Below are 13,120 nucleotides of genomic sequence, written 5' to 3' on the forward strand. Positions count from 1 at the left end.
AAAAAAAAAAGAAAAGAAAAGAAAAGCAAAGCAAAGCAAAGCAAAGCAAAGCAAAGCAAAGCAAAGCAAAGAAAAGAAAAGAAAAGAAAAGAAAAGAAAAGAAAAGAAAAGAAAAGAAAAGAAATGTAGTATGCTTGAGGAACTACTTTAGGGAGCTAAGTATAAAAAGTAGGTCTTAGAGCAAGGCGTGATCCCAGCACTTGGGAGGCTGAGGCAGGAGGATCGCTGTGAGTTCGAGGCCAGCCTGGGCTACATAGTAAGTTCCAGGTCAGTCTCAACTACATAGTGAGACTCTGTCTCAAAAAGCAAAAACAAAAAAAAAAAAAGGTAGGTCTTGCCAAGTGTGGAAAAATAATTTAATCTAGCCAGACCATTTAATACAGGAAAGTAGCTGGTAGATGCTGTCAGCATCCTTCTTTTTTGTAGTATTTTCCCTTACTTTCTTTTTGGCTTTTCTTTTTTGAGACAAGGTCTCACTATAGTTCAGGCCAGCTCTGAACTATGTAACCAGGCTGGCCTTGAACTCCCTGAGATCCTTCCTACCTCAGCCTCCCAAAAGCTGGGATTACAGTTGTGCACCACCACACCTGACTCCTGTTTTGCCAAATTTAGGTAGTTCTTAAGATATGATAAGGCAAGATTCTTGTAAAATCACAGCTAAGATGCTTATTTTTGTGTGTGTGTGTTCTCTGCAGTGCTAGCACAGAGCTGAAAACCTGCAGTTCAAAAAAATACCATTTCATGTAGATAGTCTTGTAGCAGTAAAAGTTAACTTTCTCAGTGTTCAAGTACTTGTATCCTAAGTGCTGTGTGACAAACAAGGAAACATACTACATCAAGTATTTTTACCTTGAACTAAAGTACCCTTCGCTTCAAGAAAACACATGCATAACTGTTTCCACTATGAGCTGAACTCACCACTTCTCATGTAGCATTTTTATTTACAAGAACAACTGGTTACTCAGACTGGGATATTTGTTGTCTACCCCTCCCCACCACCCCAACACTAAATCTGTACCAAATAACTCAAGTTAAAATCTAATGGACATTTTTCTATCCTTATTTAACACCTACACAGTATGTGGCATTACTGATGTCTCCCCACCGTCCTCATTGAAACACTATCTGGATTTTCCATCAATTCACTGTCAGTCTTCAGTTTCTTCTTTCTTTGCCTAATAACCTCAAACTTTTGTGTTTCTCAGATTCTTTTCTTTCAGAAGTAGGGTGATATTAGGTATTTAATAGATGAGCAAAGAAATCAAAGTAGTTTTTGGTTTTTCCTCTTAGCCTTTAGAAATGAAAGACAAACATAAAAATCTTCAGCTTACAGCCAAAGTGAAACACATGGAATATCCTCCGCCCATACACATGAAAAACCACATCCAATATGAAAAAGATTACACAGTACAATTTAAAAATGCAGTTCTCTATCATTAAGCACAAAAGGATATTTTCAATATTTCTGCGCAGATTCTCATTAAGCTTTGCTTCAAGCTCCCCAAGTTCTTCTTCTGCTTTTCTAACATCTTTTTGTAATTCCAGTCGAGACTTTCTTGTGTCATAATAACCTCCAGTGAGAGCACCCCGATGACTAACTTGGTCACCTATAAGCAAAACAGGAGAAAGGTAGTGATTCTCCTGGAGAAAGGTAGTGATACTTTATTCAATGACAAAATGACTTAAAATCAAACAGTAATCAAAAGACTTTAAACTCATAATAGAGAATTTAAATATACAGTAACTATTTTTAAAAAGAATTTAAGCTACCCTAAAAAACCACTTTCCAATGCCAAAATCTGCAACCACCCCCCCAAAAAAATTTTTTTTTGTCTTCCAGGTGAGCCTGAAATCTTTCAAAAAGAAAGGTCAACTACTAATGAGAATGTGTCAACAAGACACAGGACTTAGCTTGAACTCCCACCAGCTACATCTGGGAATCCGAGCAACAAAAATAATACCAATTCTGAAATACCAAGCATGGACCCTGTTTGTACTTTCACTTGAACAAACCATTATTTTTTACAAAATGAAATAATAGGATATGAATTTTCAAATACTCTCAGAACTATGACTCAATTACTATAAGACAGTCATCATGCAGCTCAAGAGTCTTACTATTATACTTATTATAATAAGTTATATTAAGTTAAATGATTCACTAGAATTGATTAAATGGGTTAAATGATTCACTAGAATTGTTCAAAGTAATTAGTATTACAAACCTTCTAAAGTAATGCAGTCCATAGTGAAAGCACGGGCCAGTTGAGTTGAAACCTCCATGCTACGACAAATAAGTGTCTTTCCAAAGACATGTTTGAAAGCTTTGTCAAATCTTGGATTGTACCTCAATTTACTAATCATCGGGATAGCATCCTGAAAACGAGTATTTCATTAACAAGCAGAGAGATCACAATACAGCTAAAAACTATTTGAAGAATTATGATTTACATCTTCATAAAATACACAAGTACTGTTACATTTCAATACTGGTTTTCACACTGAAGAAGTTGCAAGTCATTCCAGTGAAATATCCTAGAAATTTTAAACATATAATATCCAAGGCTTTCAGTAACAGAGCTCTGTGATAAAAGAGCTTAGCAGCTCTAAAGCCAGAGTGCCCAACTTTAAATCACAGTTTTGCACTTATCAGACATGTGCTCTGGATTAAGTAACTTCTCTAGAAAATACTACCTTCATTATAAAATTGTAAAAATTATTTGAATACACGCAGAACACTCAGGATAGTATCTACACTTGATCTTATCCAACAGGCCGAGAAGTGATAGGATAGTACCTGTCACTTGGACATCTATATAAATATAAAGCTAATAGTATTTCCTCAAGATGTTTTAATTTTACATATTACATACATCTACATTAGATATTCAGAATATTTTTAGATGAAACATTTTTCCCTTTTCCAAAAGGATTTTTTTCCTGCTACAAAAGGATTTTTTTATTTTCTAAAAATTATGAAATATATATAGAGAAAAATGCAATACGTTCAATTAATAAAGAGAAAACCAGTATAACCACCACATGGCACAAGAAACAGCACATTGCTCACAGCCCAGAAGCCATGAGTGGCCCTTTCCTGTGGTTACTGCTGGTGGTTAGCTTCTGGTGGTGACTACCCTCGCAACTCTGCTAATCACTTCCTACACCTCTTTCTAGTTCTGTCATCTAGGCTGTTTTACATTTTATGAGTGGAACTACACTACAAGTACTCTTCTGTATCTTGTTTCATTCGTATGTTAGTGAGACTCAATTTTGCTCCCCAACAACTGAACATCATTTTTATATTTAATAGAAAAAGTTTGATCCTTTAGTGGCTTATGAGATTCTCAAAATTCCACTTAAATTGATCTTGTAAAATGGTTTCAACCTAAACCTTACAGAATGAAACAGTTGGTACTTCCATCATATTCTAAGGTCAAACACTTCAGAGCAGTTTTATTTTTTCAAGAATGATCTCTGAAGAGTAGTTTTAATTCACTTAAAGCACACTTACTAGTAACAAAACATGTTTTCAGATTCTATCAATTGCTAGCCACCTTTCATTTAATTTATAAACTATTTTAAAAGCATATCCGGAAAACTTAAAAATATCCCCTTTAAATGATAATCCCTCATGACTTTTCCCCCAATTCCCTTGTCTTCCCTTCACTACCCTGGAGATCTACACATTTGCAATGGCCCACCTAGCACAAGCCATGCATGCTCTGTGGCAAGAAAGCATGTTTACCTTCTCAACCAATCATTTCCAAGGCACAGTACCTGAACACCAGCCAGTACTAAGCAGATCCTATGATAAAGCTTTCTCAATAAGAGAGAAATAGACATTAACTCACGTTCGTTTCAGGGTAGGCCGTGTCCCTGACATCTAACTTGTTAAGGGGCAGAAAAGTGACCTCTCCAGGAAGATTCATTTTATTAAACTCCATTAAAATCTTTGTGCTGACTTCATCTGAATCAACAATGTGATAAAATAACCTACATAAAACAAAGTAAGACACATCTTTACTATTGAAGTATAATAAACTTTAAGCAAAAACCTCACTTTTTTCTATGCAACAGAATTTGTATTGGAGGGGCTTAGAAAATTCTAATGGCGAGGGAAAGGCCCAAGTGGAGAAAGTTCTAGTTTTTGCAATTAGAAACAAATAGTGTCTACTTCTTTAATTAGGGTGAACCAAGGATATAAAAATTAATTGAGGGGCCAGGGATTTAGCTCAGTGGTGCTGCTGCTGGCCTCGCAAGCACAAGGTCCCGAGTTCAATCTCCAGTACCAAGAAAGAAAAAAGAAGACAGAGTAAACTAAAACTATAAAAATTTGTGTCTTAGGTTATTCCTGTTCCTTTACAAGTACTGTAAATAGCAATAAAAACACTTTCACCTGTTCCCAGCAGTGACTTCAACGCATGTGTAGAAGGCGGGCTCACATTCAAAGTTATTCATCACAATGCCATGATAGCCATTTTGAACATGCTGGTTTATTCCTTTTCGACGAAAGTGGTCTAGCACTTTGTTGATGCTGTCTATTCCATTTAAAATAGCCTATAAATAGTTTAGTGAAAAACACTGTCACCAATGGTACTCCTGCTGCTAAGAAATGAGCTCACTGTGCCACACATTTCAATATATGCCAGAGATTAACCCCCCACCAAATACATCCCCCCCTAAAAATATGCCAAGTCTATGTAACGTTTCATATTATGGGTTCTGCTCTATGATGCTAATGTTAAAATGGGCTCATCATCTAAACCTCAAGCATTATCATTAATATGTTGTACGACTGCTTAATCCCTATTGTTTCATATTCATAGGGCAAGGGATGTGGACTCTATTACTGGAACTAACAACCACAGTTTGAAGCTAGCAAATTCTGGTATAATGACCGACTCTGACTCCAGCAATAAGAAGAACTTGCCCACCTTTCCGGTTGCTGCTCTAAGAAGTTGCTGCTTCTTCTCAAGATCTTCTCTTTTAGCAGCAAGTGCTTGCTGCTCTGCATTCTCTTCTCTCCACAGGTAACTAAAGAGTACAAGTCAGACAACCTTTAATGTGAAATACGTAAGAGGTACCGGGACTACACGGTTCAGAGTAAGAACTAAAATCAAACTTGAAAGTATCAGGTAACAACCAGTAACTAGAATTCCTCAAAAAAAAACATTGAAGCATATTTTCATCTATACTAACTTTCTTTCACTTTGTAATTCATCTTTCTTATTTTTTACTTCATAGTATTTTCTATCCAGTTCTTCTACTCGAGCTTTGACTTCGTTAAGATCCTGATCCAGTTTCTGTGGAAATAAAAATACGAATTAAAATTCAATTTCAAATTAATCTACAATTAAAGCAGATCACTGATTCCAAAAGAATAGGGGGAAAAGGCAAAAGGAGAGAGGAAATACCAGGGAAATGAGAAACATTTCTGACTGAGGAACATGTTCAGTGATGGTTCTACATATGGGTATATGCTGAGTCTCATACAAATGATAATTACGTAAAGTCATTGTGTATCAGTTATACCTCAGTGAAGCTACTGAAAAATTCAATTTCAATTTTTAAAAGATATCTTTAGGCTGAGTATAACACCAGAAAATACAAACCAAAAAAGGAACTACTGAATAAAATATTGCTAAAACGAAATGACTCTTTGCTAGAGATCTAAACCTTACTATTCCTTATTTAAAAATAAGCAATTTAGAATTTTAGAAGAAAAAAATAACAACCTAGACTGAAAAAAAAATACTATAGTTTTTTGGGGGTGGCTTTTTTGAAACAGGTTCTCACTATGTAGTCCAGACTGGCTTTGAACTCATGACCCTCCTGCCTCAGCCTCCAAAGTGCTGGGATTACAGGAATAAGCCACCATGCCCAGAAAACTATAGTTTATATTTGATATAAGAGTTTTCTTGGGCCAGGAATTTAGCTCAGCAGTTCCATCGCCTGCTTCACAAATGCAAGGACCCGAGTTTGATCCCCAGTACCAAAAAGAAAAAAAAAAGAAAAAAAAGAGTTTTTTCTTCACCAGCAGCTGCTATCTATGGTCAAGATAACACTACTATCAGAACAGTCTAAATATAGTTAAATATGTATGAATTATATTACATAAATTAAAAATGCATAAATAAAAACCACCAAGAAAGGATGTTTTACTTTTCATACTGCAAGTACTACAAATATACTGTGAGGGTCAGGGATTTAGCTCAGTGGTTCTCCTGCCTGCCTCACAAGCACAAGGATCTGAGTTTGAACCCTGTCACCAAATAAATAAATTAAATAAATAAATAAATAATACTGTGAAAAACTTAATACAGGGTATTACCAAGAAGCAAACATCTATTTTACATAATGCAACCAGCACGGTAAGGCAATCTCTAGGCAGAACACAGAACATAGTTCATCTTCACAAATGGTCATTTTTATAACCAAAGATGTGGCTGAAATGTTGGGGAAAAAATGATCTGCATGCTTGACAATGAATAAAGCCCTTCACTATAAAAATCTTAGTTTACCATCAGGATCTTCAAAACGAACATTTGTTATTGGTGGTTCCATGAACACAGGACAAAATTAATTTTACTTACTTCAAGAAAGGCTGTGTAAGCTATCAAGCTGGAAGCAGCAACCAGCTTCTACATAACTGACCACCTAGGTTAAGCTGCAGGGTGCTCCTCTCTTCATCGAGTGTCCTGACTAAAACCTCCCGCACAACAGACCTTCAAAGACCACTAAGCTCTGCTCCTGGACACTTTACCCACCACATCAGTTGTTTACTTAGGGACAGCAGAGTTTGCTCCCCACTATATTTTTGCTTTGTGTACTTACTTAAATATTAAATGAGTATAAAGAAGAGTTGTTTAAAAATTTGATTGAAATTTAAGAAACATTCAAAGGTTGAGTGCCTAAAATCAATTTAATACCAAGTCAAAAAAGTCAAGAAAAAACTCAGGAACTGATCCAGATTAAAGCAGATAAGAGAGACTTGACAGCTAAATGGACCATAAGATTTTGATTTTATTTTTACATTTTTTAGTACTGGAGATCAAACTCAGGACCTCCCGCTTGCCAGGCAGGCGGTGGCACCACTGAGCTAAATCCTCAGCCTGACCATAACATTTTAGATTGAATCTTAGAACCTATTTTAATTCAATGTTGAGAGGAAAGGCATTCACCTGAGAAAGTTCCAGGCAAACACCAAACATTACTCATAGTCAAAAGAAATATTCTGAGCTTTATAAAAAATTTAGCAGAAGATACGTCTATTTGTTTAAAATATATATGCACAAAGAATTTTTTAAAAGTATGTACATGTTATTTAAGATTTTATGCTTTTAGCGACAGAACAATCAATCAGAATCAGGTGCTGCCTGCCTGGGGTAGGAGGGCCCCTTCTGTGCAGAAACACAGGTGCTCTCCTCGCCCTGCACCCGTCCTACACACTGCCCTCTCCCAAATCCCACATCTTTCACAGCCATGAGTATCACTTAAAAAGCATCCTTCCCCTCGGTTATTTTAAATGAAATCTTCCTTACTCTGGAAATAGGATCCTTTTACTTCAATTTTTAAGAAAAGTCTAAATGTACATAAGAAACAATGTTTAATTCATTTAGGAAAGGCTTCTAAAATCACTGTCATTTTAACCAATAAAGAATATATTTTGCGGTTATTAAACTGACAAAAATCATGCTAGAATAAAAAAGTGGAGCCCAGAAACAGTGGCATATGGTTGTAATCCCAGCTACACAGGAGACTGAGGCAGGAGAACACCAAGTTTGGGCCAGCCTTCACAGCTTAGCAAGACCTCACCTCACAAACACAAATCTAAAAGGGCCAGGGATAGGGCTTCGTAGCAGAGTGCCTATAGGATCAATGCCCAGTGCTGCCAAAAATAAAACAACAGAAACCTTTAAATTTCCTGTAATGTTGTTTTAATTTGTATATCATATCAAAATTAAGAGCGAAGTAGGTGCATACTCCCAATTCCTAAAACTATTTTACACGTACTCAATCTCCATGAATACACACTGACATGGACAAAATACCCACAAAAAGAAAAAAAAATTTTTAAATAGAATTTGCTACATGAAAATCAAATTATGCTGCTCCCCCCCTTTTTTTTTTGGTTTTTTGAGACAGGGTCTCACTATGTAGTTGAGACTGACCTGGAACTCACTATGTAGCCCAGGCTGGTCTCGAACTCATAGCAATCAATCCTCCTGCCTCAGCCTCCCCAGTGCTGGGATTACAGTCGTGAGCCACCACACCTGGCTGGCCTTTTCTAAATAAGTAACTTTTCTGTATTTTAAGAGTAGCACATAAACTTGTTTAAAAATAAAATCTGAAAAAAAAATTAAAAATAAAAATAAAATCTGAAGTAGATAAAACTATGATCATCTCTTCTGAAAGATTTTCACAGACATAATAAAAGTTCTTACATTATATTGCTCCAAATTTTTCTCCTTATTTGCCTCTGTGTCCTCCAAATCCTTATGTATAGCTGCAATTTGTCTCTTCTTGTCATTTATAGCCTGATCTAAAGACTTGAGTTCTTTTTTAATCCATTTATCCCTGTCTTCTTTTGATGTAAACTGGCTTCCACGACCCTGCTTTGCATAAAGATCCGTTCTTTCCTGGGTGGCCTGAGCCAATCTACACAAGAAGAAAGAGAAGGAGTTGAAAGTAAGAACAGGAAATAACCAAGTTTAACTGCAATCACTAATATCAACAATAATGCAGCTTTAAAAAGTATGTTTGAGAAAGTGTAAAAATCAACTACTACACGATAAAGCTTTTGGGCTAGTTAATTTTACGTAACAGTAACATAACTTTGAAATTGCAAATGTAGTCAGGAAGAGTAGCCCAAACTCAAAAGGCTTTCAGGCAGATCCAGTGTTTACTTTAGGTCTGGGAGAGTAAACCCGGACAATGCTGTACCCCGTTCTCATTAACCTTCAAAAATGTACCCACTAAATTTAACTACATCAACACTTTCAACTCCTTACAATGAAGACAGTCTGAAGATGAAGTCAAGAGAAAACACTAGCATGCAGAATACCAAGGTGCAGATTACACAAAACATTCCTATAAAACAGTAAGGGGAAAAAGAACCTGAAGAAAGAAACTGGGGCAAGGATATAAACAAACAACTCACTAAAGTAATGTAAAGAGGTGTAAAAACATAAACACTAACCATGAGAAATTGGCAAATATTAGCAAGTCCAAATACTAAAATATCTAGAAATTAAACCAGCACTGAGTGAAAAAAGAAAATAGCAGAGTGAAACCTAAGATGCCACTGGGTAAAAACAATCCTGAAAAAAACGACTGAACCTCTTGGAGAATCAAGATTGCTGAATGTAAAGGAAGACGCCAATCTTCTAAGGCTTTTGTGTAAAAATAACATGAGCAATATGCTTACAAGAATACACGGCCCACAGGAGCTGTTAATACTGATGTTTAACTTCTGCCCTTAGTTACTACTGTGCTGGCGCCTTCTTAACCCCTTAACTGAACAGATTCTATAGAAGAACTGTGGATATTAAGTGTTGGTGAAAATTTCACCTAGCAATTCCTCGCTCTTCTTTTTCTTTTACACTGTTGAATTTAGGTTCTGTTTCTGCCAGTTCTTTCTGCTTTTCTTCAATTTTTTCAAGCAGCTTCTGCCTCTCTTTCAATAAACGTTTCTACAAATAAAGCAAAAGATAAGTAAAAATGCAACGTTTAAACTGTTTAGCTGACTTTGTAAGTCTAGCACAAACTGTTTTCTCAAATTACAAGAAAGTCACCCATACAAACTGTCACAGAAAGGACAGTTCTACATTTCTTACTTACCTGGACATTCCTGTCTTTTGATTTTCGTTTATTTTATTAATTTTTTTTTTTTTACACAGAATCTCACTATGTTGTTCAGGTTGGCCTTGAACCCATGGAGATCTTCCTGCCTCAGCCTCCCAAGTGCTGGGACTATAGGCATGCACCACCAAGCCTTGCTTTCATTTTCAGCATTTTAACTCACCCTTTGTTCACTATTGCCTGCCAATTCATCTTGTAAATCCTTGGCTTTAAGCTCCAACTTGGTTCTCTGCTTAATTTGCTCTTGTCTTTCAGCACTGAGCTGTTCTTTTTCTTCTTTCATTGCTGAAATCTTTGTTTTTAATTCTCTAACTTGGCGCTCAATATCCTAATCAAAAAGAATCAACCAGAAAAATGAGCCAGGCAATTAGAAGTAAAAACAGTAGAATTGTGACTCCATCAACCTGTCCCTTGTTCTTCTTTCACTCATACTTGCAGTGCCACTGTCCCATCCCCAACTCCTTCTATGGTCACTGTCCTGTAACTCTGGTACAAAAATGTCTATAATCTCACCTCCATCTTATCTCTTGCATCTTGCTGAGCATCTCTTAGCTGTCTAGATTTTTCTCCACTAGTTTCTCGCTTAGCAGAAAGCTGAAGAAAAAAAACAACACATCACTTCTAACTTATTTTGTATTTAATATTTTATAATATTTAGTACATTTTAATATGTGCTAAAATAATCAGGAAGACCATTCATTTAAAAATTTCTTGTAAAATTTTCCTTTGAAACAAATTTTTGTACAAAGTATCAACAATGCATTTTATAAAAAACATTGTGATATACTAAGAAAAATATTCACAAAGCTTTAAAGACAGTCTTCCTCTCATTTGGTCTGCCTGACACCACCAAGTATTTCAGATATGAGAACAGCAAGCATCACATGGGTCTAGGCATTTTTCTTATAATAAAATGAAAGAAAAAAATTGGTCACTAATGAATTCAGAGATTTGTAATTTTTAAGTTTCTAGACATTAAAAATCATTATATTCATAGAAATAAAACTACTCTGTCACAGGAACATACTTCACCTCATCAAGTTTAGCACGAGTCTCATTCAGTTCCTGATTATAAATGGTGTATTCCAGGGCTCGTCTCATCTTATCCCACTTCTGATACTGAGCCAACTCTTCCTTCTCTTCCTCTAAAGTATGTAATCTCTCTTCAATGTATTTTAACAACTCATTGATTTTTTCACGTTTGCCCTCTTTAAACAATCAAACAAACAAAAAAGGATGAGGAAGCAGTGGAGGAACTGAATAAAATTATGTTATTTCACTTTTCAAATATACCATGAGCTAAATTTACTTAGAACTAAGCATTATTTGTTTAATATTATGTGACAACAGAATGTAAGGTATTAAAATGACAAGATGATATTTTTACTCGGGGTTTTTTTTTTTTTTGGTACCAGGGATAGAATTCAGGTCCTTGCTTGCGAGGCAAGCAGCAGAACCACTGAGCTAAATCCCCAGCCCAAGATACCTTTTTTTTTTTGGTACCAGGAATTGAATTTGGCCCTTGGGCTTGTGAGACAGGTGCCAGAACCACTGAGCTAAATCTCCAGCCCCCCAAGATGCTATTTTTAAATCAAAGAAGTTACATATAGTAAAAGGTGATTCTTATCTTACATGTAGCAAGTACCTCAGTTCAAGTTTGTTTTTAAGTCAATGTGCTTCACAACATTTTAAAAAAACCGATCCCAATTTCTGTTACTAATCCCTATTTCTATTAACATCAGTATTCTCTATCGCTATCTTATACTGAATACCTACCTACTCCAGTCATAGCACAACTTTGCTCCTATACTCACCACCACAATCTACAAAATACAATTACAGATGGGAAAGCTTTGGATCCAGAGACAACTCTAAGTCTTAAATGTCAGTGTGTTACAGTCTGAACCCAAGACTATGACTCTAAGCCTTGAGGTGAGGTGACACAGCACTTGAAAAGCAAAGTCAAATTTCCATAATAAATATACTAATGAAGACTCCAAGCTCAAGTTTTACATTATGTGTTCCTGAACACATGCCAATTGCTACCTCCAGTATGTGGGGCAGGGAGAGGGTGCCCCAAATTTGTCCTAAAGGTAATGAGGAAGCTAGCCAAAGTACTGCAGTTGACTTGCAAAGGCCCTAAAACAACAGCACCTCTTTATTCAAAGATATGAATCACTGGAAATCTCAAACATTAAACTGCCTCAAACTAATTTTTCTCTCTATTCAGGAGATGCGCAAATTACCTATTTCTGAGGACACTTTTTAACTATTTTAGCACAATGATAAAATAACTTCCAACAAAAAGAAATAACATGGTATCCCACTTATATTACCTGTTTCTTTCATTAAAGAGATGCTTTCTTCTTTTCGTTCATCATATACTCTAGTACCAGCTACTTCTCTTAATAGCTTTAGTCTCTGAGAATCTGGTGCTGTTGCCATTTGATTGATCTACAGATTTTAGAAAAATAATCATTATAGAACTATAAACTGCAATTTAAGAATACAAACCCTACCTTAAAAGGAATTTATGGGTCAGCCTGAACTACATAGCAAGGCCCTTACTCAAAAAACCAAAACATTCTCCATTGTTGGTGGGAGTGCAGACTAGTGCAATCACTATGGAAATCAATATGGAGATACCTCAAAGAGCTTGGACTGGAAGTTCCATTTGACCCAGCCATCCCTCTGCTGGGTATCTTTCCAAGAGAATTAAAAGAATCATATCACAGAGAAGTATGTGCACCCATGTTTATAGCGGCACAGTTTGTAATAGCTAAAACTTGAAAACAGCCCACTTGCCCATCCGTTGGAAACTGGATAAAGAAGTTGTGGTTTTTCTATAAAATGGAATATTACTCATCCATAAAGAATGAGAAAATAGATTCATTCATAGGAAAATGGATACATATTGAAGATATACTCCTAAGTGAAATAAATAAGTCACACATGTGTAAATACCAAATAGTTTCCCTAGTGTGAATATTCTGCAACAATGCATAAGATTCTAATAAGATTACTGACATTTAGAAATGGGAAGAAAGGAGCTAAAGGTGTAGGGAAGGTGTGATGGGTAGGGGAAGAACAAAAAGGGAAAAGAAAAAAATGTGAGAGAATGAAAAGATGAAAATAAAGTGTTTGTAGATGGGGAGGGGAGGAGGGGGTGAAGGGAGGGCAGAGGTAAGGGGAAAAAATGAGAATCAAGACTTGCCATGTAGAGGTACATGATCCCAACAATGAATGTAACTGTACT

The 13,120-nt window shown here is 36.0% G+C and overlaps 1 protein-coding gene across 1 annotated transcript in view; it reads right to left on the reverse strand.

Annotated features, from left to right (window-relative positions):
- The window catches only part of Smc3 (structural maintenance of chromosomes 3), a 36,396-nt gene that overhangs the window by 8,836 nt on the left and 14,440 nt on the right, over positions 1–13,120 (reverse strand). The window contains exons 8-19 of the mRNA XM_010634668.2: positions 12,201–12,318; positions 10,897–11,072; positions 10,378–10,458; positions 10,028–10,192; positions 9,574–9,695; positions 8,448–8,661; positions 5,203–5,306; positions 4,938–5,037; positions 4,400–4,560; positions 3,855–3,996; positions 2,226–2,376; positions 1,455–1,607 (exon numbers count right to left, since the gene is read on the reverse strand). Of these exons, the coding sequence (XP_010632970.1) occupies positions 1,455–1,607; positions 2,226–2,376; positions 3,855–3,996; positions 4,400–4,560; positions 4,938–5,037; positions 5,203–5,306; positions 8,448–8,661; positions 9,574–9,695; positions 10,028–10,192; positions 10,378–10,458; positions 10,897–11,072; positions 12,201–12,318 (1,687 nt within the window). The remainder of the gene's footprint in view (positions 1–1,454; positions 1,608–2,225; positions 2,377–3,854; positions 3,997–4,399; positions 4,561–4,937; positions 5,038–5,202; positions 5,307–8,447; positions 8,662–9,573; positions 9,696–10,027; positions 10,193–10,377; positions 10,459–10,896; positions 11,073–12,200; positions 12,319–13,120) is intronic.

Source organism: Fukomys damarensis, unplaced genomic scaffold (genome assembly GCF_012274545.1).
Source record: "Fukomys damarensis isolate Sample0158 unplaced genomic scaffold, DMR_v1.0_HiC HiC_scaffold_8, whole genome shotgun sequence".
Taxonomy (NCBI): domain Eukaryota; kingdom Metazoa; phylum Chordata; class Mammalia; order Rodentia; family Bathyergidae; genus Fukomys; species Fukomys damarensis.